This window comes from Trachinotus anak, unplaced genomic scaffold (genome assembly GCF_046630095.1).
Source record: "Trachinotus anak isolate AG129_WGS33_773 ecotype Australia unplaced genomic scaffold, CSIRO_AGI_Tana_v1 ptg000032l, whole genome shotgun sequence".
NCBI lineage: Eukaryota > Metazoa > Chordata > Actinopteri > Carangiformes > Carangidae > Trachinotus > Trachinotus anak.
The window spans coordinates 7,730,860-7,757,862 of NW_027273883.1; the positions used below are offsets into that span (position 1 = coordinate 7,730,860).

At 40.4% G+C, this 27,003-nt stretch overlaps 1 protein-coding gene across 7 annotated transcripts in view; it reads left to right on the forward strand.

Moving 5' to 3' along the window:
• The window catches only part of LOC139613564 (mannosyl-oligosaccharide 1,2-alpha-mannosidase IA), a 182,322-nt gene that overhangs the window by 135,836 nt on the left and 19,483 nt on the right, over positions 1-27,003 (forward strand). For 5 of the 7 annotated variants that reach the window (XM_071470328.1, XM_071470330.1, XM_071470323.1 and 2 more), the window contains one exon: positions 25,306-25,399. In XM_071470328.1, coding sequence (XP_071326429.1) covers positions 25,306-25,399 — 94 coding nt within the window. Of the gene's footprint in view, positions 1-25,305; positions 25,401-27,003 lie in introns of all 7 variants that reach the window. The other 2 variants (XM_071470325.1, XM_071470327.1) reach the window with 1 other exon arrangement.

Below are 27,003 nucleotides of genomic sequence, written 5' to 3' on the forward strand. Positions count from 1 at the left end.
GAGAATGTCTTTTACACTGTTAGTCAAAGGCAATTTGAAGGCACTGGATTTTAGGAAACTGACAGGTACTTTTCACAGTTCTCATTTATGACCCAGCCTACAGCCTCAGTTAAATCAACACAATCTCAACCAAAATCAAACGCTGCAATTCTTACTGAGATTCTTCGCAGGGCTGTCACAGTGGATTATATGACACTTACAGGTGTCGCTTTTATTGTTTCCATCCATTCATTATTCAAATGTTTTATTTTTAGTTATGCGTTTTATATACTTAAAATACACTTTTCTTAGTTTCTCTGTAACTGCTGCAAACCCCCCTTGATATACCAGTACAGACATTTATCATACTCAGCCCTCAGACATCTACAGTATTTAGCAAGCTCTCATGCATAAATTGCTTGTTTAATGTTTATACAGCCCTCATTTGTCCTTTTCTCATTTTCCATTTTGTCTTTCTCTGTTTGCTTTGTTGCTGTATAATTTCCCCATATGGATCATTAGTTTGATCTTTTACTCACAGTAGCCTCCCAGTTTAACCTGTTTAACACCAACAGCTATGAACCTCATATATGAACATTTAAATAGTAGTTTTTCAGGTAAAAGACAAAATTAGTCACTTACTGTCCCTGCTCAGACTTTTTTAAGCCAGTCTTGGAGGCCTTACTTCTATTAGGAAAAGTGCTGCTGTATGTGCATGACATTCATATCAGGCTACTTTCTGCCTCCTTCTGTCCATGGTAATGTACAGGTGAGGATGAATGCTGACTTTACAAAAAGGATTTGTATTCACACTCTCTGGTGGCTCTGGGTTAGTGAACCCATCACTCTGAGTAGGTTCGAAATAGGATTATTGCGCATTCTGACAGTCGGGGGTGAAAAAGAGTTTGATATATTGGTTAATATGCATGCAGGCTTAAGCCCACAGTTCTGGGCCTGTTCCCTAGTGGAGAGGTGTGTAGATCAGGTATTAACTCTGCAGAGAGCCCAGAACTGGTCCTTTCTGGAAAGTAGGACAGCTGTCATCTTTTAAGGAAGGTCTTTTATCAGCAGGTGACAGTACCCAGGTGGTAGATGTCACATTTAGTGGGTGCAAATGTGGTACAAACGATAAAACCTCAATGTGTGAGGTTTCAGATTTAGGCATGTAGATGCACACTGACATGTCTATATATAAACTTAATACACACTGGCAGAAATACACAAAGCATTAACACACACCCCATAAAACCCCATAAAAAAAGGCCCTACATGTGGGAAGAAAGAAGGAAGTGAAAAATCAATAATTTGTGTCCCATCTGTATTTTCAAGCCCCCCCAGGGCACTGCACATTCATACATTCCCTTTATTTATCTGTCTGCCTAGTTGCTTTCTATCTCTGTCTATTGGGTCAGGTAACAAATGCACCTCCATATTTGTAAAAACTGGGACTTTTTACATGATTTTTACATGATTTTCAGTCCCACTTGCTGTTTTTTAAAGGGGGAAATTTGCTCCTAAAACGCTGTCCTGTACCCTGCTCCTTTTGTTGCTGCATGCGTGTAGTTGTTTACAGTAAGGCAGACCGGAGGTTGTGCTTCAAAGTGTGGCTGAGTTTGATGTTTGCCTACACTGTGATTAAGCACCTGTCATCAGCTCTTTTTCTTTTACCTTTTGTCCCTGCAAAATTTCAACTGATAGTAGACAGAGCTGAACATGTTTGTATCTTTGGATGTTTGACCTATTTCTTCTTCCTAAGGAGTTTACAGCTGTTAATGTTAGTGATTAAGGACACAGGAAGCTATACCTGCTTCACAAACGAAGCCTTAACGTGTAGAACATGAATTTTTACAAGGTGAATGAACAGATGCAAACGGGAAAGGATGCAAATTCATTCAAGGCAACACAAAAATTGGACATTTCTGCTCAAGCTGAAAGTGTTTCACAAGCATACAGAGACAAGAGGAGAAAGGAGAGAGACTGAAGAGAAAATGAACTGGATTTCCTGGTGAGTTGTGTGATGGTTTTGTGACAGACAGCACAAACAGTCCAGCAGTCAAATCTTTATGAACAGCGCAACACAAAAATTGGCTTTGTGTTATTTCAGAACGCAACTAAACAAAGCTTGACTGGTGCAAAGCTTTTAAATGTGAAGCAGCAACATAAAGTGCTTGCATTAACAGAAACTAAACCGCAGAGTTCATTATTGCTCCAAGCAGAGAAGATAAGAGGAAAGCTTGCTTCCTGTTGAATGTCTGGGATTTTGGAAGCTTTAGAATAGTAGAATATCTTTTCATTTATGCAAAAGGAAAATCTGCTGAGAATAATTTTATTTATAAATTATATACTAAGAACTGGGACTAGGTATCCATATCCATATCGATGAGCAATAGTGAAGTTGATAACTGGCTCTTATCTGTTGTTTCCTCTCCTCCCTCTGTGTGAATCCAGGGGACAGATTTGAGTGTGGCTTTGGTTCCGAGCTGGTGTGGGTCTGATTAACACAGGAAAATGGGCTTATGTACCACTCCATTAGCTGCAGACAGAGGGGCCGCTGATAGTGAGCACTCTGCCATTACGTGCCGTCATAAGATACTCCCATTTTCCCCATTTTCAGCATCCCCACCAGCCTCTACTCCAAATTACTTTATTGTGGAGATGCAGCTGGTTAGTCTGGCAGAGGGTCAAGTAGTTTTCAGTCTCTCCTCCCCAAATCACATACATATAATCATGCACATATAGGGCTGTGGCTAATGATTATTTTATTAGTTTGTTATAATTTTTTTTAATAATTAAATTGTTGTTTTATTTTTTAAATTTAGTTATATTAGAGAATAGGGGAAATGGCAAGAATGGTTTCAGTCCAAAAAACCCAAAGGTATTCAGATTAAATGATATACACTAGAAATAAACCTTAAATACTGGAAGAGGTTAACATTGTACATTGTCATTTTATAAATAACCTAAATGACACATTTAAGTTTTATTCTATTTAACCTTTATTTAAGCAGGTAAGTACCTTTTCAAGTTGGTGACCTGCATAAAGATTTGCAGACAAAACAACAGCACAAACAAAATCAGCCAATGGATTAAACAAAAGACAAAAAAAACAAATTCTTTGTCCTAGAATAAATAGTCACTCAGTCAGTACAATTCAATACAAGTGTTTTGATTAACCATTGTCTTAAGGTAATTTCTCTCAAGGAAAAATACAAAAGATTGTGTTGTTCCAGTTTCTCAGTGGTGAGGATTTGCTGTTCTTCTTTGTCTTATGTGATAATGAACATAATATGTTTCGTCACTGAAGTGTTGGTCGAACACAATGATCTGATGCCATCATCTTGGATGTAAAGAAATTGCGATGGGTATTTTTCATAGTTTTCTTCCATTTTGTGATCCAAATGATTCGAATGAAGAGAAGAACCAGCAGATTAACTGATGATTAAAGTAACTGTTCATTGTCCAACAAATAAAAGTAAGTGACAATTAATGAGAGACAATTAACTAATGAGTCATTTACCATTCAAATTTACAATAGTTTCTGCCGATATCAAATCCATCAGTTTAAATTTCTTTTGCAGCAAAAAACAAGAATGTTTTCTTTTCCATCTGTGTCTATATTTTCGGTACAAACTGCACACACAGCTATGTCCTGTGATCTGAGATGATGATCAGCATTGGCAGTGAACTTTCTACGGACTGAGATTAATTGACCTACATACATTCTTAAGTTGTTTGTCCAGACACAAAGTTTGTAGTTCTGGCTTTCACCTTTCCATCACTCATTCTCCTTCTTTCTCAAACACACACACCCATGCACACTCATGGTGCATGCTCCGGTGCTTGCTGACATCAGTCTGCAACTCGAGATGGCAGGTGTCAGTCAAATGTTCCCATTAAGATGGAAATGATGGATTCACTAAGCAGGACAAAGTGTTTGACAGAGCAGAAGCTGGGTCAGACTCGGTCAGTAATCAGCCTGCATCGTTCCACAGCAAACACCCAGTTCATCGTTGAGCATGAGATATGGTGCGGCCCAGTGAGATGAATACATAACATTTATGTTCTCTGTCTGCTTTGGAGCTATAATTGGACAATTTGTTTCTGCAGCTGTATTAAAAATAATTGAGTATAGCCATTGTGACAGTCTGGATTTTCATAATTAGTGCAGTAACAGCAGGATTTCTGCCAACAGTTACCATAACAGTCGCTGCTATTCCCAAAAGTACTTGTCTGAGAAATTTACATTGTCTGATGATAAAAGTGGTGGAAAGCGGAGTGAAAGTGAGTTCACAGTCGAGCTCTTTTGCTCCTCTCCATAGCATATGGTCTCCCTGTATCCATGGAAACCTGAAAGCAGAGCACTATACAAGATGAAGGGAACTGGAAGCCGAGAGACAGGGCATATTTGTTTTGATGTATTCACATTGCATGAAAGAGGATGGCAGCCATTGAATGTGTCTACCCATGATGCCCCAGGACACCTCTCTGCCAGTGGCCACTTCACTTTCCCTTCTCTCTCCTGTATTTTGATGTTTCAAAAGCATCAAAAATCCCAAACATGCATCCACTTCATCTCTGTACCCTCATTCAAGGTCAGATTCTTTAAGCTTTGAAATCATGAATTGTTTTGTTTTGTTTTAATTCCTTGAACTATGAAACATACAGCTTCTTTAACAGAAGATGCGCATGACCAAAGGTCACTGTAGACAGATGTAGTTGGATCCAGTCAGCAGAATCTCAGTGACGTGTACAAAAGTGGTTTAGAACAACTCCTCTGAGGTGTTGCAAAGTTGATGTGGGGAGGAGACTGGAGTGGATCAGATTTTAGCACAGCTGTTCATTTTCCAATTCCAATGTTGTTGTTTTTTTGTTTTTTTGTTTTTTTACAAGCATGGCCATAATCATTCTCTAACTTTAACTCTCTGTTATTGTGACCATGATAGCAAAGCTCCTCTAGTCTTAGATAAGTTGTCATTTCAACCCTAACCATGTTTCACTAAACCTAACAAAGTTGTTATTTTATTTAAGCCTAACCAAACCTTCACCATTGTGCTGTAGACTCCTGTAGATTCTGATAACAATAATCTTAAAAGTTCATCAAGTCAGTCGCTGTATGCATCCCCTTTCAACAAATGAATGTGGAAACAGCCCTTTAGTGTCAACCTTTGCACATATATCATTTTGCACAATGAAGGTTAAACATCCACATGAAGTAACATTGAGCGAAACTCATTTGTGAGTGGAGGGGTACTTTAAAATGATAATCCATTATTTCACACAAAAAAAGCTCTTCAGCCAAAGAATCCTGCTCACTGTCCATGATAAATTCATAGATTTTAACCGATGAAGGCCTAAGGACCAAACATTGTTATTAAAGTGAGTACAAGAGTGTGTGGGATTCTTTGGATCCTTCACAAGTATGACTTTTTTTTACTCTACGCAGCTCTCAATACTTTATGGTGTAAAAAGATTTTTCAGAAGAGAAATGAGAGAAAGGTCAGAAAAAATAAGCTTTTGGGAAACTATTGGTCAAGGAGAGCAGATGTGTAAAGAAAGTACAGTCATAATCGAAATTAAAAGTGAAGTGAATCAGCATCATCTGCAACATTATCATTTTTATTAACCTGTAATAACATCCCAGGAAACATCACCACTGTTGCTCCCGACTCCGCCTGCCTCCTCCACATCATTGCCTCAAAGTGAATCCAGTGCACGTCAATTCTCTGTGGCCAATTCCACCACTGTTTCTGCTCCCCTTGAGCTCATTTGCCACCAATTCCTCTTCCACCATTCAAACTGTTTTTGGAAGCCGAGATTGGGCCAATTCCAGCAAGCACGACATTTCATTACAGCCAAGAATTGGCCAAGAATTGAACACATGGTGACCTCCACTCAGCTCCCCGCTCCCATATCAGGTCACGGCTTCCTTTGTCTTCCTGAGACAAAAAGATTTTTTTTTTTTCTTTTTTTTTTTTTTTTTTACAGCCAACTGTTAAAGAGCTGTGGCTGCACAATCACCGCTCTCATAATGATATCAATCAGAGCCAATCAGAGTGCTCCCCTTTGAAGTGGAACACTAATTTGGGCCTTAATGAACCTCATCTTAGTATGATTTTGTCACCAACTCCGTGATTGCATTGATCGAGTTAACCTGCATAGTAACTCAGCGGGGGTAACGTCTTGATTTTCCTGTCAGACATTCATGTGGAGAAAATGTCCTCACAGCTTCAAAGTGGGGAAGCTGGCTGAAACCAGCAAAGGCTAGCAGTGACTGGGCTGAGATCCAGTGTAGTGGGACAGGAAAGTGCTTTCTTTTTGTGCCAAACTGTGTTTTGGCAACGTCCACATCCTCACATTCTGCTCACGGAGCATGGACATCAAATCTGGCATTCGCTCAAGGTATTGAACCAAGGTGGAAAAAAGCTCTGTTATGTTTCTCCAATTTCCAAACTTTTGACCCCTCCCCTCACTTCTGTTATTTTCTCAGGTGCAGCACGACATGTGGGGAGGTGGCAGCAGTGATGAAAGTTATATTCAGATACTTTACTCAAGTAGAAGCGGCAGTGCCACGGAGACGTGTATTATCACACATATTAATAAACTTAAGTAACAAAACTCAAGGTTATTGTCATCATTGTTATATATTATACTACTGGATTAATATCACATGTGCATCAACAAAGGCATTTAAATGTTCGAGCTAATAAACCATGCTTTGCATTGCAAAAATCTCCATCTTAAGATCAAGCTATTATTACATAATTATGAGTTTTATTCTTTGAATAAAAGATCTGCTGCTACAGTGAAACTATTTCAGACCATGCCCAAAACAAACAGAAACACACTTGTGTGTGAAAGGTAATTCTTTACCTTGAGAGTAGTAGTTTGACCAGCTGGCCTCATCTCAAGGATCACTCACTAGGTTTTTGTTCAGAGCTTTCAACAGCATCTCACGGTCTTCAACAGCAGATAAAGCTCAGTTGTCATGGAATTTGAAATGCAACTGAAAGCTCCATTAAAGTAAGTGAGCCATGAAGATTGATCTACCTGTTTACCCAAATTAATGGAGCACTAAAATATGGGATTATAAAAAAAATTTAAAAAAACTCTCAACACAGTTTGAATTATTGTGGAGACATGTTGAAATAATGTATTTACTGTGCACTGGCAGATTTTTTTACTTGTTTCAGAGAAAAACACTTCAGGCATCAATAATGTGTAGAAAGTCCTTAGTAAGATGTTGAGTTATTGATTGTGTACAATACAGTATTTAAATAGGTTATGTAACTTTAAATGTCATATACCTGTAGAAAAGTAAAAAGCACAATATTTTCCCATGAAATACAGTACAACCAAAATGTATCCTACAGTGGAAATACTATAGTAAAATCCTGATACCGCAAAGCTGTACTTTCACCCCTGGCCTGCAGGTTTAGTTGGCTACATGAGAAACTTACCTGAAACTTTACTGAAACTGGAATAAAAATGCTCAAATGTTAACTAATTCTGCTGTGAGAAATTAAAAATTGAATAGAAGACAAAAAAGGGGGGGTAAAGATGGAAAACTAAGAAAATGAGAAAAGGAGAAAAAGCTTTTTCTATGATTAAGCTGTAATTGTTACGCTGAGCACTCCGGTACAGTTGCTGCCAGACACTCAGGCCACTTTAATTGCTATCCACAGGTGAAAACAACTTCTCGTCTCTACACACTCGAATGAAACCAAATGTCTAATGGCTTCTTCAATGTTTTTATACACTGACTTTTGAAGTTTGAGTGAGCAGTGAAGTTGTTTCCGTGTCTGTCTGCTAATTGGGATGTTCGAGGCGATGGCAAATTGGCAACTCATTGGTCTAAGAAACTGTACTGAGAGGGGAGAAACAAAAGAAGAGGAGGCGAGTGACAAACAGAGCCGTGGTGAGATGGTTCTCAGCTGCCAAGCAGGTAGCTGCCCTCACAATGTGACACATCTGCCACCTCAGACTGGGTGCACACAGGAGCTGCCAGCTACCGCCGCTCCTGCATTTTCTCTCTCACACATGCTCCTGCAAAGACAAGTGAGCTCTTCTCACATGCCACCGCGGTTCGAAATAGGCCGTAGCAGTGCCAGGTGCTGCTGAAAAGAAAGACAAGAAAACAGAAAAAAAGAAATGTTAAGCCTCCTCTGTGGACATTACTGTGGCAGGAATGGCAGCATGCCTTCCCAGGAGACGCTTTGGCTCGGCTATTGTCACCATTGTGGACACAGCAAGTCCCTGCCGGCCTCTGAAATTAATACAAGCTGACCAGCAGCCTGCTCTCTCGGGCTCGATGGGGACAGCAGGCTTATTCAGGGTGACGGAACCTGTGACTTGTCCCAACAAAGCCTGGGTGTCCTGACTGGGTTTGGACATTAACAAACGCCACTCAGCATGAAGCACCCTCTTGGTTTCCGCTGACATTGGCTTAGAAAAGTGTAATATCCACACCAAGGTGACTTTCACAAAACACCGCAAAGTCCAGATAAGTCACTCTGTGTCCCTCCAAAGAATCTAAGCACATCTGTCCTTGAGTGAGCTCTTTATTACCCTGACAGTTTAGAGCGGCCTGCTCCGAGTGCAGCTTCACCAACAAACATTCACTCTCTGTGCAGGATTTGCTCTGTTTTTACAAAATGGCAAATAATTGGTAGGGTACCGCTACGCTAAGCTTATTGTTTTCCACGCATCAATGAATAACGTTTAAACATCTGAGTCACAACCCACGGCCAACCACTGACTCACATAACAACACTGGCACTCAGATGTGACAAATCCCATCGAAGCACACAGATACACACACACACACACACACACACACACACACACACACACACACACACTTACTTATGAGAATAAAGTCAGATCATTTATGCAGCTCAGTTTTGTTCTGCAGGCTCATCGATTGAGGACCTCCTGATGCGATCAGCAGCTGTCTCTCAGTTGAGTGGGGAGCTGATGGCTTCCTGGTGTTGTTCTGCCTCAGTGTCGCCCATCAGGGTCAGGCCCATCACATTCCCTCTGTATGTGCACGTTTCTCCACTGAGCTGACAAACACCAATGTTCCTCACAGATGGTGGGCTGCCTGTGAGTGGTAGCGTGTCCGCGGGTGGTGTTAGCTGGTAGTTTTAGAGTCCATGGCCTCTGTGCCAATCCCAGTGATTTGAGGTCACCAGGTTTGTGGATTTAAACCTGGTATAACTGATTTTAAGTTGAAATTGTGGACTCGTTTTCAAACAGTTGCTTATTTACACATTCAACAGTTATGGAGCAACATTAGCTTTCATTTACAGTCATGTCCAATGCTCTCCCTCCCTCTAGATTTTGGTCTCCACAGAGGTCTCTAGCAAGTCCTCTTTAGCTGCTAAATGCTCCACTATGCAGGTGGCTGCTTACTGTGTCATCTGTTTGGTGCTAGCAAAAGTATACGGGTATATATGGGTAGTATAAAGTGTTTTTTCTTGCTGAAAACATCTGCCTGCTGTGTCTGAAAACGACACTACGAGAGCGGTGAGAGTGAACCAGAACTGTAAATTTATGGACCAGACAGCAGAACAATGAGCTGAAACTCACAATAAAGCTCTGTAAAGCCCAGGTGTCACATCGTTTTCACATTGTCATTTGATGTATTGCTATTGTAAAACACTGGTTATAGCCACGAGTATTTTCTTTTTCCACTGTCCGATCAGCCAGCTCACTGCCAGAAAAAAGGAATAGTTGTATATTTTATCTGAACAGGTTGACAAATATGTTCTGTTCCAAAGAGGATATTGATTTAGTGTATCACACTCAAATGTGGCTTTCTGAACAATTTGGCAGTCTTGCATTTGTCATATCGAGCTACCCATCGCTCTTCTCTCTCTCTGTCCTTTTCTCCATTCATCCTCATCCTGCCAGAGGCGCAAAAACTGAGTCGATTCATGATTAAAACTGTGTACGCAGATTTGCTTGCACGTGCCCGGCCCTCTTTTCCTCTTGTGTATGTGGACACACCCTTAATGAGCTGTGTGTCAACCATTACTTGTTAGATGTGTCAATTAAAAGCAGGAGGAGGTATAATTTTATAGATGGCGTTACATCGGCAAGGAACTCCAACAATATCAGAGCAGCTGTGGTTATGCCCCATTGTGGCTATTTATAGTGCTTGAGTCATTTATTAATCACATGGACCTGAAAACTAACATAAAACTAGCACTGATGGTGATGCCTCAGTCATAATTAAATGAAACGATGATTCCTGTACTACTTCTAAAAAATTGAACACGTTTTTGAAAAAAGTTTTATAAATGTATTTTTGACACTTTTTAAAAGTACTGTATGTGTATGTGTGAGGAGAGCACTTTCTCACTTTACCTTTAGATGTGGGAAATGACATATGCATGGTTTTTATGCTCACCATCATTTATACATCCAGTCCCTTCTCTTTCTGTATCATGCAAACATTTCTCCTTTCTATCTTTTTTTTCCTTTCCCTTCTCATCATTTCCTCACACTCCTTTACCTCCTGCACTTCCTCTTTATCTTGGCACTTGGTGAGCAGTAACATTTAATTACCATCAAAAGCCCATGCACTATCTATGAGCTGTGACATTTGTGGCAAGACAGGGATCCCTCAGATGACCCCGGGGCCCTCACTCATCAAGGGGTCCAGGGAATATCAGACACCATTACTCACCATCTTGTAAGAATATGAGGCCCAGAGATATTCCAGTTCTTGTGACAGGTCAAAACTCCAAGCACTCCTGTTACGAAGAAGAATGTCAGAGTGATTCATGGTTATTTATATTATACTCATGCCTGTGGCTGTTTTTTTTTTGTTTGTTTGTTTGTTTTCAGCTGGTGCTGTGTAATTGCTTTTTCTAGTTAGCGGTCCGACCACTGCATTTTTTCTTCATTTGACCAGAATGTGAATACCCATGCATCACAAGTTACGTTTCAACAAAATCAACAACACACTGAGGAAAACCTGCACTGAACTATACTGGCATGTTCCGGTAGAAATGGCTAGGGGCCAGTGACCACAGTTTTACTGGTACTAATCTCAGGTGGAAAAGCTACGAGCCTGATGCCCTGAAGCATGGCTCCGCTCTGGCATTGCTTCAGTGGGCACACAGTCAGCACAGCACCACTGTTGACAGGACTGCCCATGTTTCCCCTGCTATTTTCAGATATGCTCAAACTTCAGCTATTCAGCCACTACATGTGCAGGCTTCCCAATCTGACAAGTGAGCATAATGAAGAAAGTATGCAGAGATGGAAAAATATTGGAAATTCCCTTGTGGATAAAAGGAGACAGGAATTTGGAATACGCAGCAGCTTAGTTTAATTATGAAATTAAGCTGGTTTAACACTTTGATGATTTGAGTGACCTCCTTTCTCTTTGGGCTCAGACAAGCTTGCCTGTACTTATTTGTTTTCCTTACTCCCAGCCGGAATCCTGCACCTGGGTCTTTTGGCGAGAGTCATGCAAATCTGTTCAGCTTTCCTAACATTATTTGCCTCCAAATTGATGAAGCATGTCCAAACCCAAACAAAAATCCTCTTTACTGTCGAGCTGTGTGTCTGAACTGGAGTCAGGAATTGTGTTGATGTGTGCCAGCGAGGAGACAGACAGAAGAGTGGCAGCAGGATGGATGCCACCCCCCCTGCTGAGAAAATGAGTGGAATCACAGCATTTTCCACCCAGCTGACACCCAAGACAGATGGAGCTAGCGAACACTGCAGCGCAGCCTCAGCCGAGACCATGGCAACAGTGTGTACGCGGCAACAGGAAGCCTGCAAAGCCAATCAGAGAGGAGAAAGCATTGCCATCTAAGTAGGTCCCTGAGGTAAACTCAGAGAGGGTGATAGCCGAACTGATGGAGGTTGGTGCTGAAAAGAATCAAGAAGATCCATCATCCTGCTAGTGGAAGTTTACCACCATATGCTTCGTATCCTAAAGGGATGATTTGCTATCAGCTGCAACAACTACCATTTTAGATCACAGGCAAATGGCATGTCCTCAGCAATGCCTCTGTGGTGCTGTTAAACAGAAGCCGACTAAAGCCTCAAGGCACGTCTATGGTTGATGTGTTTTTAGAGAGTATACACACTCTTTTGTGTGTCACTCTAGAATCAGAATTCACCTCATCTTCCTTTTTTGTTATTGTATTTCTGTACTGTTGCCCACGGGGGAATTTGTCATTTCACTTTGCTCTTCAGAGCAGAAGATCAGCAGCACAACTGCGACCTTACAACAGACAGATTCAGCGTCTCACTCAAGGACACTTGAGTACGCTTGACCCCAGGTCCTGGTGCTGAATGAAAGTCTGACTTCCCCACACTCAGTAAACCACCTTGTTGACCAAGCAGCTTGTTGCTGAAAGATGATTTTACAGTAAAGGATTTTTTTTTTTTTTATAAATGCACTAAAACATTTACACCATCAGAGGATTGATGTACAAAATAGAGAAAATGTACCTGCTAGCAGGCTCATGGTCGGCAGAAATGTTATTTTCTTCGCTGTGGTGGAAACCAAATGCTCTCAGCATTACCACACCGTCTACTTCAGATGGAAAGGCACGTGATGCAATATGGGAGGCCTGGGTAAATGTCATAAAACATGTTCTCATTGCACAGGTAGGGAAAAAGAAAATAAGATCACAGCACAGTCACTTACAGTGGATGGCAAAACTGCTGTCTTTTTTTCAATAGAATTTATGTTTATTGAAAAAGTACCAGTTCTCCTATTAGATTTGAAGTGTAATCGCCTGATATTGAAGTTGAATGTGAACTTCACACGACCCCAATTTTAAATTCTCAGATCAATCATGTCTGCTGCATTTTCTGACACTCCCGCCTTGTCTGTGAGGGCGCAGGCAGTGTTTAATTCATGTGTGCCAGGAAAACACCTCCGAACCATCGTCTCTGCATTTCCAGATGAGCTCTGTAACGCCTTTTGTTTCGACTCCCACTCTCTCAGATTTAGTGGTGCGTGACACAGATAAAACATTAATAAAGGTACAGTATGATTGTATAAATTACCATAGTTTTCACTGAGGTAAGCTCTTCACCGTATCCCCCTTTTTTGTAATCAAGAAGAATCCAGTTTGACCTTTTACACCGCTACTTTTTTTCTTCCTTTTGAAATACATGGCATTACAACTTGCTGATGAAATGTCTATCATTATAAGAAGTGAGGCACTGCCTTTGCTCTTACCCTGTTTGAAGAACTTGTGAAATTGAGTTTCTGGAGAGTCTTACTCGTTTCAATTTTTGAGGAAGCAGTGAAATTTTGTGGGTCTGAGCGGTGGTTATCTCCGCTACACAGCCTGTGTAGTGTGTTAAGCTGAATTGCCTTTTATTTTCAGACTCTATGGAGTCGCAGTGATTATGTAGGCTGTTTTATTTTTTTCTTAGGGGGATAGATAACATTGAGTTTTTGTCACTCAGGGCAGCAACTTCACTCCAAAGACATCACACTTCAGAGGCACAGTGGAGTTAAATGACTACATGTGCTGCTCGGGCTGACATAAGTGACAGCACGTCACTGGCTTCCCAAGTGCACTCTGCTTACACTACTGTACCTCTTCACCACCTTCCTTTTCATTGTCAGCTGCTGACAGCAAAATAACCTCCTGCAGAGGCACTATTGAAGAATTCTTGCTATAAACATCCATCCCTGAAAGCATATCATGGCGTCTTAATTTACAGTAGACACATACACATTAAGGGGACATAAACACATTCTCAGACAAACATCTGTCTCTCTCTGGCTTCCACACACACACACACACACACACACACACACACACACACTTTCGCTCCCCCACATGCATGGCATCACAGTGGCCATATCCCTCGCTGAGTCGAGCCTTTGATGAGGCAGGCAATGCTTTGAAGCGTGGCACCGCCATCAGCAGCTTTTAAAGAAGCCCCACTTCTCTCTCTCTCTCTCACACACACACAAACAACTTGCTCATATCGCCAGCTGAACCACAGTTTCCACACTAGGCCACACAGATAACCCAAATCTGATCTTCTTCATCTTGCCTCGCCTCCTCTCATCCCAGTCAAAGATTTGCACTCAAACCTCCCACATTCTCCCTCTCTCTGTGTCTCTCCCACTGAGGCTGTGCTGCTGCTTTATCTTCTACACTTTATCCTCACCCCCTCATCGTATTGTGTTCCTCCAATCTCATTAACACCCTCATGCAGTCGGCTGCCTCTTTTCACACAGATTATGTTTATCTCTTCCTGAGGAGAAACAACAGGTATTTGCAGTATATTTATTGTCCAGTATTCAGAGACATCTTGGAGGAGGAGATGTTTTTAACACTATAAAACAAGAAATTATTTCCTGTTTTGTACAATTTTTGTTGGCACCACTTTCACTGAAGAATGGCACTGGTTCTTTGTCATCTCTGATTTTTGATCTGCTCCAGTCTCATCCTGAGAATGATTGTGTTGGTTGGTCTGTCTTTGTTCCAGAGTATATTTTACATCTTGGCCATGCTGCTAGCATGGCTCTAGGAATAACAATGTTGGTGTGGTTGGTCCACTACATTGGTTCAAACTGAAATACTATTGGATGGATTCTGATAAAAATTTTGTGCAGACACTCCACTCATGGTCCTCCAGAGGACTGTCCTCCTTATGACTGGTGAGCCACAAGAATTTCTCAGTTATTCAGTGAATTACTTCACCACCTACTTGGTGGATTGGAACTAAACATTTGTGCAGACTTTTATAGTTCATAGAGGATGAAGTGTAATATCTTTGATCTGTGATCATTCACACGTCAACGCCATTGGGTCAAAATTTCAATTTGTCTGATTGATTTATGGCAAAATACCAGCAAAATTAATGACATTCCCATTAGCCTCAGCTGCACGTTTGGACGGTAAACATGTTAAATATCGTGTCTGCTAGCATGGATATAGAATCTTGGTCTTGTTTATTTACTATATAGATTTTTGTTGGTATTTTTGTGTATAGGTTATAGTTTTGAGGCAGATGAGATGAACAAGGAATCAACCTGGTGATGTTGTGGATATGTGGTATGACACTAACCATTGAGCTGCCAGGGAGCCCCTACATCTTAATCTCTCAATGGAATTCCAAGACATCTAAGAGCTGACTTCAAACTTTTTGACATTTTTGACTTTCTGCTCTGTTGCTGATTGCAAGTTGCTGACAGGATATAAAAAAGTGTGTGAAAAGTTTAATCCATCACCCACACAGTCTTGCAATGTCTCAGCCATTTGCATGTAACTGACAGACAGTCTCAGACAGTTTTTATCTCTTAGACTTTAACAAGATTTCTCAGATTTCCTACAGTTTCTTGGGGAGTATTGTCTGGCTGTGCCCACACAGAAAGGGACCTGTTAGCTCTTCTGTCTGGCTGAGTGGGCCAGGAGGCGCCTGTTGTCCTCCTACACCAGGCCTGGGAGACTCTGTCATGGCCCTAATGAGAAGTGGACCTGACATCTTCTCCAACCACTGCTCCTCTCAGCGTCCCACCAGCCCCCACTTCTTCCTGTTCTTCTACCTCAGTAATGATGGCAGAGAGGTTGTGGCACTGGGCAAAATGTAGGTTGAATTATTGATGGCTCACAGGGTCTGTCTGGTCTGTTGCTACAGGGAGGACTGATCATGTATGACATCCATCAGAGCGTAAACAGGTATAAGAGTGTTGCTCTGTGACAGAAGAGCTCTTTTATTTTTCTTGTGTGGAGCGTTGAGTCTGTGGCACCGGGGTAGCTGATGAGGTCCAGTGTGCCAACATTATTCTCTCTCAAGGTGCAAAGACAATTGCTCATAGTTATTTGCTGCGACAGGTAGCTCAGAGATGGCTCCAGAAATATGTTGAGTCTCCAGGTTTTTTTTCTTTTGAACATTATTGGTATTAACTCTTCCTTCTGGATTTGCTTGTCTGTTTCAGGCAATAACATTGCTCGCGACAATCAGCTTGAAATAAAAAAACAGCTCTATCTGATTTCCCATAGAAAAACTGAAGCATACACTGCCACTCGGTGGCTACCAAGTAATATGAAAAGATAATACCGAAACTGAAACATCCCAATAATGAGCAGTCGTGTTTATAACAATCAATCAACCACATCTTCACAAGCATCCTCAATTCTCAGCAACATGAAGTTGTGTTTTTATTTTTTCTGGCTTTCACTAAAGGCAGATATAACAATGTTCTTTCATACTCATGGTAATTAGAGTAACATCAAGAGCTGAGGCACAAGGCAGAACATATATATGTACAATAATTGCATCACTGAATGGAGAGAAATAACAGCAACCGCTGTATTATACAACAGCAGCAGTCAGCAAACTGTGAAATCATTTGTATGAGCCCAGTTTAGTGGGTCAAAGGGAGGGGTAAGAAGGTAGTATGGGAGAGTAGATGGGCGGCTCTTGTACTTGAGAGGAGAACATTTAAGCTGATGAATACTGCTTAACAATATAGCTGTAATGTGGACTAATTTAGAGCTGCTCCTTTCCAGCGGGGGTTTGATTGAGCAGCCGCCACTTGTTTGTTTTCCAATTTGGGCTTTGGTGGGTACTTACATGTTACCGCTGCGTTTGTTCGCTGAGAAGTCCTAATGTCTAATTTATCGGATCTGCTTTTGCATGTTCGCCTACTCACTCTCAGGCAATGCTATGCTGCATAAATTATGCAGAGTGCTTTCTGGGCTGCGTGCTGCTGTGTGCTGCAACTTAGCAGACAGTGTTCAAGACATCCGTGTCACTCTGTCAGCTTTGCCGATTGAGACACTGAAATGTGTCGCAGGCGGAAAATTACAGCCTCGTGGAATAAAATGGAGCAGGAATTCACTATGAAATCACCAGCACAGATGATGATAATAATGATAACATATAGCTTTTAAAAATTTGCACTCATTACACTAACTTTGGTAATGGTTCACAGAGAGCACACAGAACAATAGACACCTCAGGCTTTCTGCCCATTTTAACCTTGAATATTTCATGTGAATTTTTCTCACCACTAATTCAGCTCAATATAGCCTCCATCTCTAGCTGAATATTCAACGCGGGGATAAAACTTGCTCAAAGGCAACAATGTTGATCTGAGATTCAGACTTGTTGAACCATAATCAAGCGATGGAGCTGCGCCCTGTGGGCTCTTCTGCTTCACAGTCAGCTCACACCAGCAGCTTGTGAAATGAAGAACGAAATCAATGTGCAAGAAAAGGTCTCCTCCTGTCAGTCTTGTCAGATGTAGCTGAAAGGGTAGAAATATTAGGGTAGACGATTGAAGCCAAGAGTTGTAATATTCCTTTCAATCATGATGACTGCACCCTCAGATACCAGCGGAGTATCTGTTTCTTTATGAGTATTCCTGTTTCCCCCTGGTCAGGCCCATGAGGAAGCAGAGAAAAGAAAAAGAACCTAATAATGATCAATGCCGCTGGGAGAGAAGCTAAACAAACCAGGTGCAGCCGCTTCATATAAAGAACCAACTTTGTCCCACTCACCTCACATTGAGCCAATGAGTATCTTATGATGGCCTCAGCAGAATGAAACCTTCCAGGCAGCAGCGGTCCTTGAGCCATGTTTTATCATTTGTGTGTGTTTGTGGGTGTTTTTAACTCAAACCATAGAAAATATATTGCACAAAAAATTCTAACACTCTTTCATCCACACACAGCTGACTGCATACACATTTTAAAAGCTTTTCCATATCGATAAAGGAAACTAAAAATGATTTAATCAATTAAGTAGGGTTATAATGCAGACACGGGGTTACATAACATTTCTAGTTTTTGTTTTCTTTACTATCAGTATTGTGGAAAAAACAATAACCAATTTTAGCATAATTTGTTGTTAATTAACTTGTCATTAATTTGTTGCTCAGTTTATGTAAATGTTTTTGTGAACGCTCCAAGTGGATGAATCTTCCACGTTGACAACAAATGCAGACGGCTGTTCAAACAGTATTCTCACTATAAGGCTTGTGAATTAATCATTGTAGCTTCATAGCATGTGATTTGTTTCTGGGGTTTTGGATTTAGGTCTAGAAAAAAGAGCGAAATGAAATGGCACTCACGTTTTAAAAACCTGAAACCGGGTATTTAAGATTTAAGACTTGAATTATAATTAAGTACTTGTTCTCACCTCTAATTGAAACTGATTTATGAATAATTGTAAGCTAGATCCAACTAGTTCCTACATCTACTGTAAGTAGAGCTGTGTCAAAGTCGAGTGAGAGAACATTCATCAGCAGCTCTTTTTATTAATATTTTATTGTTTAGCAATTTAATCGGCAATGAAAACAATTGTTAATTATGCCCTACAATACACTTAAGCGATGTAGCATACAAAGAACTGCAAACATGGCCCTTAGTTTTCCCACATAGTGAAGGCACAAATATCAAAGATGGCAACAAAACCACCTGAGACAACAAGACTTTTTCTCTGGCTCGCCCACAGGTGATCGCTGCCATCACAAGCTTTCTACGGGTCTGTGAATGACATGCCAGTAGAGGCAGTTCAGTTTTAAGCATATGGTTTTATTCTTTCCTTTGTGGACGGAGCTGACAGTCTCTGCTGCCTTTCAGCTGCTTTTTCTATTTGGTTTCAAGAGTAAAAGCTGTTCACAAAGGGAAAAGATGATGAGAAAATTACTGTGGACTTGCTTGTTGGTGGAAGATATTGACAGAGGTAAAAGAGGTTAGTTTGCAGATCCGTGTTCATAAGCTGCCAAAGAGGAATTATTTATCAGTGGTCTAAAGCAAATGATTCTCCAAATGTCACCCACTGAGTTTTTAGATTTGGTAGTTATTTATGGCAGGAAGTTGAAGTGACTTCTACTGAACACTTCTTACAGAGACAACCAGCTGCATGAAAATAACCATGACTGTGCTGGACTTATCAAGACAACATTATGCATGCACTCTGCATGTGCTTTGGTCTCAGGACTAGAGGACAGAATCAAGGGAACCACAAACAGTCCTCTGAAGTAGAGATAAAATGCGCCTTCAAACTGCAGATACGTTTTCCATGACAGTGCTGGTTACTGCCCATTTCTCATCTTCAGCAGATCAGGTTTCCCGCTCCTATGACTGTGATGTGAAGAAAGAGGAGGTGATAGCAGGTGTAAAAGAGACAGGGCTTTGTTCTCACATTAAAAGCCCACACTTTTACTCACTCAGGGACACTGAATCAGTGATTTGTGCAGCCGATGAAACTCCTCACCGGCTGCTCGAACACATCAGCAACTGGTCACACAGTTAGCCATTTTGTTGCCACATTATATTTTCACCATGCCCATCACCAAACTAATTAGACATGAGAATATGTTCCAAATCTGAAGAAAGGAAAAAACAGGTGAGACTGCCTTACTTTGACACAGTGGTGATCCATCTTTAAGGATAAGTCTGGTGATATTCTTTATTTTTGTTATTGTTAGCAAATCCTATGGAAAAGACCAAATCCAACAAGGAATCAATACAACAGAAAAGTATTGTTATGATATATCTTATAGACCATAAACTATTAAAAACACACAACAGAGTCACAACCCTGAGATGTTGGAGTAAAGTGGTTGGTTTCCATACACCTAGCTAAAACAAATGCAGTCTAATAAAACAGTCCTGCAGTAAATTAACCCTTGAGGATATATGGTTCAGATTTTGTTGGAACTGTTTTAGAGAGGTGTTGATTCAAATGTATTCTCATTTTGGAGGCTGCAGTTTGTGGTGCTGTAGAACTGGATTGTTTTATACTGTATAGATTCTCTCTATTATTTTTATCAGTGAGGGTAAACTAAGTAGCAGAAACACTTCTCTCGAATAATAATACGCAATCGAGTGCGTACTGTGGGGAAAACGTGCCGATGGCAACAACACTGACAATTTCTATTACTGTCATTACTGTGACAAACATAAATATTACCAATGCATAAAATGAAGAGACACAGACACTGTGCTGCATTTTAAGTTGAACTCCCATTCAACCGTCCCAAACTTCTAACAAACTAACCTGCTTGTAATTCTGTTGTGTTTTAAGTGAAGTTTTTTCATGTCACTGTACTTTATGAAATCATGATAATATTGTGTACTGCGATTTTTTTTCCTGGCCACAATAATTGTAGCGACAGTTTGTAGTGACAGTGACAGTACAACCCGCAGTGCCTGGCTGATACAGGACATTGTTTAGCCCTTTTTTTTTTTTTTTTAGAAATTGAGATATATATTTTTACTTTTTAAGATTTACATGTTCAGTGGGAAAAGAAATGGACTGGGAGCTGAGAGCCACAGACAGGGTAAGTCAGTCGGTATTGAGAGATTAACTGAAATGTTGGCTTTGGTCTTTTCTAATGGTGTCGCAGGGGACTAGTATTGATGATAACTTGTGATATTTTTTAAAAATGAAATATTGATATCACATTAATAATACACATATGATAATATCGTGATGGCAGATGTTAGGCCTTGTGGTTATAGTTAGAGACTCTCTCCACCTCCTCACACTCGTATTTGAGTCTGATTCAATTGCCAAAAGGAGAAAAAAAACAAAGTTAAAGATTATTTTGACTGATAGAATTATTATTGTTTTTCTCTTTCTATAGATATGTCAATAATGTAATTGCAAATTCCTCTGGCCACGATAATCGAGCCGTAAAAATCTATCGTGACAGCTCTAGTCTTTTCAAAGGATTTGTTGACATTGATAAAAATAAAGAATATCACCAGCCTTAAACTTTAACTCAGCAGTTGTTGCATTCAGTGGTTGTTTTAAGTCTTCTGACAGTCGGACATATGGAGAGCTAAAAATGACACCATTTAACTGGTATGTATCAGTGCAGAGACTCATTTTCTCATGTACGTCGTTCCCCTAGGCGAGGACTGAGAGGTTTTACTGGTAAACAGAAGTGGCAGACCAAGAAAAGTTTCTCTCCGCTGAGCTCTGATGCTGTTTGCTGTGGGAGAGATGACTGCATGTCTGATGCATGTCTTCAATGGTTAAGAGCTGATAGAAAAGCCATTTGTGTCCTATCTGCCGTCCTACCAGGAATTCCAACTGAAAGCGAAGACAACGACCTGTCGGTCGTCGCATTGGATCAATGTTGCTCTTTGCTGAGTTCCACCGAGCTGCGGCTCCTATCAGTCAGGAAGGGAGAGTTAAAAAATTGTGAACATAACCAGTCTTGGAATTTACTGAAAGCTTTGCATTACTGGATGGATGGGTAGGTGGTGCAAACACACAAAGTGTAATTACTGTGGCACTTCAGTAATGAAGCTCACATGCTGGAGGTGGCTCTCAGCGCGGCACTAGAGACCAGCAGCATGTCAGTGAAGACAGATTTATGAACACGGCCCTTAATTTAGCTTGTGTGCTGCGTACAGTAAATCACAGAGCAGATGCCAGCCAAAAGGGTTTCACCATAATTAATCAAGTAATTTATAAACAAGCAAACAAGAATTAATGAGTCCAACATAATCAGCTGCCCTTGCTTAATGCCTGTGTGTTACTTAAAAGTTGTGTACGTAAATTCAGAAAATCTTTATTATTATTGACACTGGTGTCAAGTAAGTGAACTGCACTCAGCAGTGACATGACACACAAGACTGAGCAGGATTGACCAGCATCATGATGATAGATTAGATTATAATAGTTGGACCATAAACTATATTGAAGACTGTAGACTATATTTGACCCTCCAGCACTAGCGCAGTGCTAAAATGTAGTGTGGCAACAGGTGTGGCTATGTAAGACCACATTTTGACTAACGTGAGTCTGTGTTGTGCCGGAACGGTCGTTGTTGACGTTAGCAGACTCCATTTCTAAGCCAGTGGTAGCTAATGTTACACGCTGTTCATGCTGTAGGTGAAGAGAAGAGAGGTACTGAGGCAGTGTACTTGAGCGAGCATCAACGTCACATCCTTCGGAGTTTCCTAAAAAATTTGACAATGATTCAGTTGTTTATTGGGTGTTTTGTTTAAATGTGCATGATTGCACATACAAAAGTACATTTTTGTAGTTAAATTCAAAATGATGCAAGCACAACACTCAAGTGTGTGTGTGTGAGTGTGTGTGTGTACTTGTACTTGCTACATAGTAAGGACGAAAAAAAAGTATTTATACTAACAGAGTGAGGACATTTTGGGAAAGTGAGGACATTTTGGCCGGTCCTCACTTTTTGAGACACCTTCAAATCACATTTTGAGGGTTAAGACTTGGTTTTAGAGTTATGGTTAGAATTAGGTTTAGGTTAAGGTTAGGGTCAGGGTTAGGGTTAGGCACTCAGTTGTGATGGTTTAGGTTAGGGTAAGGGGCTAGGGAATGCATTATGTCAATGAGTGTCCTTACAAAGATAGAAGTACAAGTATGTGTGCGTGTGTGCGTGTGCGTGCCTATGGGCTCCTGGTTTGTTTGAGCAGCAGTGGTGGTAGAGAGGACCGATGAGGAGAGATTAGACCAGTTGGAGGATCATTAGTGCTCTCTTTGATAGAATAGCGAGCCTGAGGACTCAATAGGGAGCGTAACACAAACACACACACCAGAATTAACAAGTGACTGTGTCATGCCACCCTGGTCCCACCCCACTACTTGGACACAGTCGTGTGTAAGCAGATTACTGGGAGCTCCAGATAGACACACATAAAATATCACAGCACCTTTTTCCCTGTTTTATGAAACTAACAAAATAAATTCTGAGATTCTGAGACCAAAACCACAAAATAGTCTCAATATGAAGCAGTATTGCCTAAATAAAATGCAGTCTGCAGTCGGCTGTGTCTAAGGATTATTTTCTTGATTAGTCGTTTGTTCTATAAATATCAGAAAACAGTTAACAATGTCCATGTCAGCATCCTGAGCCAGACGTGAACTCAGTAAATGTCATAAGGTTTTGTCTGAGCAACAGTAAAAACTCAAGAGATTCGGTTTCTTATAATATTAAGAGACGGAAAAGCAGAAGTTTGTCACATTTATCAATCAAATGCCTGGTAACTTGGCTTGGAAAGTGACTGATTAATTGATCATTGATTAATCTATCATAAACTTAGTTGATTCACTTTCTGTAATTGTTGCAGCTATAATCTGTAGTCTGTTAGCAAAGTAATAATTTAAATCAGATGATATTTGATTTATATTTAATCAAAGACCAAGCATTCAGTGCCAGCCTTTGGTACTTAATGGTTTTTGAACTTGGTGCTGGTTTTGATGGTTTTGATACTTTAAGTTCTTCATCAAAAAGAACTGAGGTTCAGTGCCCAGCCCTTTATGTCAACAGTTAGGCTTTAATGAAGGATCATGTCCATCGTGCTACCATGTGTGTGAAGCGCTCTTCATGTACAGTAGCAAACATCCTCTGAATATCTTATTAGCAGCCCTGCATGAAACACAACAAATGGCAGGCTCTTGCCATTTGGAAATTGCAGTTGCAGATTCAGTACTTAGTCTGTTTGTTCATTTATGCAACCACCCATGTATTAATTTATTTAATTTTTTAACCCCCCAACAGTGCGTGGGTCTGTGATACAGTGTTTCTATAAAGCTGCAATGATCCCCTGGGGGTCGTCTTAAGAGCAGTAATATTCATGAGTGTTTCAAGCAAAGGCTCATGCGTAAGATTTAAGAGGACACCAAAGCTATGGGCTGTGAAATTGGCACGTTAAGCACAAGAGTGGGTGTAAAGGACTTGTATATCATGTATGTACCGGTTGTAACATGCATGTACACTTGATGTGAAGTACAAAAGAATGAGAAAAAAACTGTCTTAAAGAAATTATTTCCCCAAAATGCAGGACACATCACTCTGAATGTATTCCAGAGGTTTTCAAACTGTGGGGCAAATATACTGTGTGAGGTGAAAGGGGACAAGTGCATGCAGGTGTTATAAAAACCAACTGGAACTAAATATGGTTATTGTGGTTACAAATACAATCAGTAGTTTGAGGAGCAGCTCTGACATACAACTAATGGAGATTAAGGTACTTTAAAACCTCGAGCGCCAATGTGCACCAAAATTGTCTGAGTCACAACTCAGTCAAACCTGAACACACAAGAAACTAATCACACATTTTTAGATTCAGATGTCTCAATATTTCAGGTGTCCATCTCAAATAAACATCCATAAATCATATTAGAAATCATAGAAAGAAGATGCTCTTCATAACTGCAGAACTTGCCTGAAAATCATCACATTTTTAGGTTTTCTTCAGCACCAGTGTAATCCAGTGATAGTTCTCTGTACATGAATGGATACACTGCAAACAGGATGTGCTAATAGCTAATTCAACACACTTTAAATGGTGCAAATTTGCCAAAAGGTAGAACAACAGCCAACAACATAACTTACTGATTCCATGGCAACATTACATCCTTCAAAGCATTATGGGAGATGTTGTTCCAAAACTTAAAGCATGATTATCTACCCTCTGTTTTAAGACTTTTAAAAAATCTTATGTATTCTAACAGTAACTGAACAGTAATATTTGTTCACTTTGCATAACAAAAAGTCATTATTATTCCTTTATTTTCCAGACTGCTTGTAGCCTGCAGTGATAACATTCATCATAGTGAAGTACAGTGGTTTCAACTCAATTCTTTTTGACCATTTTCTCCTCATCCTCAGTTTTTCTGCTGACTCACTGCTTCACAATGCTGCTACACTCTCAAACCAAACTCCCTCTTTCTGATTGCTCTTTGCCTTTGTCTAGACTGCTTTTCCTCCATATACCATGCCTGTCTCTTCTCGATCACTTTCTGTGCTCTCTCTTAGCTCTAAGGCTTTCTGTCTCTTGTATGAATCTCCCCTTTTCCTCTCACCTCTACTATGCAACCTTGACCCTATTTGTCTCTTCAGACGTCTCATTGGGAGGATTTCAGTATCTTACTTCACTGTCTTTATTTCTTTTCCCCAAGCATTGTTCCCACTGGGTAAAGGAGATATGGTGACTGATAATTTTGCTCATAAGAAGATACGTTAACGTTGCTTTAGCCTCAGCCTCAGAGAGTCTGGTCAGTGGAGATGGGAAGGAAGTGTGGTTTTAAATGGAGTGTTGTAGATTATATCAATGAGATTGCTTTCAATCTTGCTGGAGCTCTGTTGTAGCAAGCCTTACATTTCACATTATTAGCTTTAGGGGGAAAACGGGGGAAATGTGTGCATGGCTTTTGAATCCAATGTTTTTTTCCTAAACTTGGGTGAGATGACAGGCAGTTTTTGCAGTTTTTCTCTTTGTAAAATACATATTTCTAATTATTCATGTATTGCAACCTAGTTGTAAGTGTATAGTTTGTGTGTTTACCAGGTTTTACAAGTTGCACTCTTTTGTGTTTTCTTTCCAGCTGTTCAAGAAAAAAGTGCTGGAGCTGGGAGAGAAGCTGCTGCCTGCCTTCAACACGCCGACAGGAATTCCCCGCGGAGTCATCAACCTGGGGAGGTGAGTCTCAGCACCAGCCTTCACCTCCAACTGCCCTTCTCCATCTTTGATAAAAAGATGATATCAGGTTGGCTGCCATTAATCAGCACACAAAAGTCTTTTCATCTTAGAGGCCAGAGGGAGATTGACTCAAAAAAAAAAACTGTGAGCCAAGTTTGACATGTAAGTTATCAACAAGTAGAGAAATGCTAATATTGTCATGCTCTGTTAAGCTAAGTGCAACAACACTGAATTTGAGCTCTCAGTTGCGCCTTAGGACAGCTCTGCACACAAAAATAAACTTCCACGTATTTTAAAGAAGCCAGAAAGAAGATTCAAGTCACATGAATTTGTAGCAATGACAGTAAACAACAAGAAGTGAATTAAATAAAAAATAAAATCTACACACACAGCCCAGCAACCTCTGTTTATTGACAACAGAGCTGCTGCAGGCCAAGCTTTATAATGGCGATGACATTTGGATAAGAATTAATCTGTGTTCATAAACACTCTAGAAGATCACATGAATAATATTTGTGTGTTTTTAAATGAGTTGTTAATTTTTAATCTGTTCCAAACCATTACCTTTCTAATCTAAAATCTTTATTGACACGATCTTGTTAATGCCACAGTCATGCAACTCAACTGCAAGCTGTTTTCATCCTCAGAGCGATTTGACCGTGAATTTTTCTGTGTTTAGATCTGGTTTTGACCCTTACAGAGCAAGAGTGGGAATAACATATTTGCCTCTTGTTCTTTTGATTTAACAATGTTGCACAGAGACTGAAGTAAGAGTTGAAAATGATTACAGAAAAAATATCTGACAAACTGATGAATGCTGATAACAGCTCTGTGTCTGTGACTTTGACAGACAAATTATTATCACAGGCCTACGTACCCACTTTGTAAGTCTGTTGTGCCTCCTCAGTGCTCAGTACAGTGCATGAATAACAGGATAAAAAATAAGTTTACATTTGGATTGAGTTAAGTATTCTGTGTGACTGGATCTAAAATATTATACTCATACAACCAAGTGTGATTCTTGGAAGTTATTCAGCCAAATTTTACTTGAAACTCCTGATGTCTGTTTTTAAGATTATGGTAAATCCTACAGTAAGCCACCTCTTCCTAATTTTATAAGATGCTTCTTGGCACCTCTGTCATCCACCTGCTACCAATTAACCCAGCGGCCAAACCAGACAGCTGCTGGCAGATTTAATTACCCTATTCTACAGTTAATTCCGGCTACATCACCAACATGGGTCTGTGGTACAGATGGGCAGGAGGAACCATGCTGCCCATAGTGTGGTCACGTGGAGGCTATGGAGTGACACACAAACAAGCCTAACCTAATGATTCGCACACATACAAACACACACACACACACACACACACACACACACACACACACACACACGTGTCACTTTAGAGGAAAACATATGCAATGTGCAACAGAATATAAGCAGTCAGCAAGCACTGTGCACACAGGGGAGTTTAGTTCTGGTGCACAGCCTGTGGCTCTGACAAAGTGTGTGGGAAGTAATTTCTTACAAAGCAAAAGTGACAAACTGTCGTGCATTCCTTGGTGTTATGAGTGTGTATGTTTTACACACAACAACCTGCC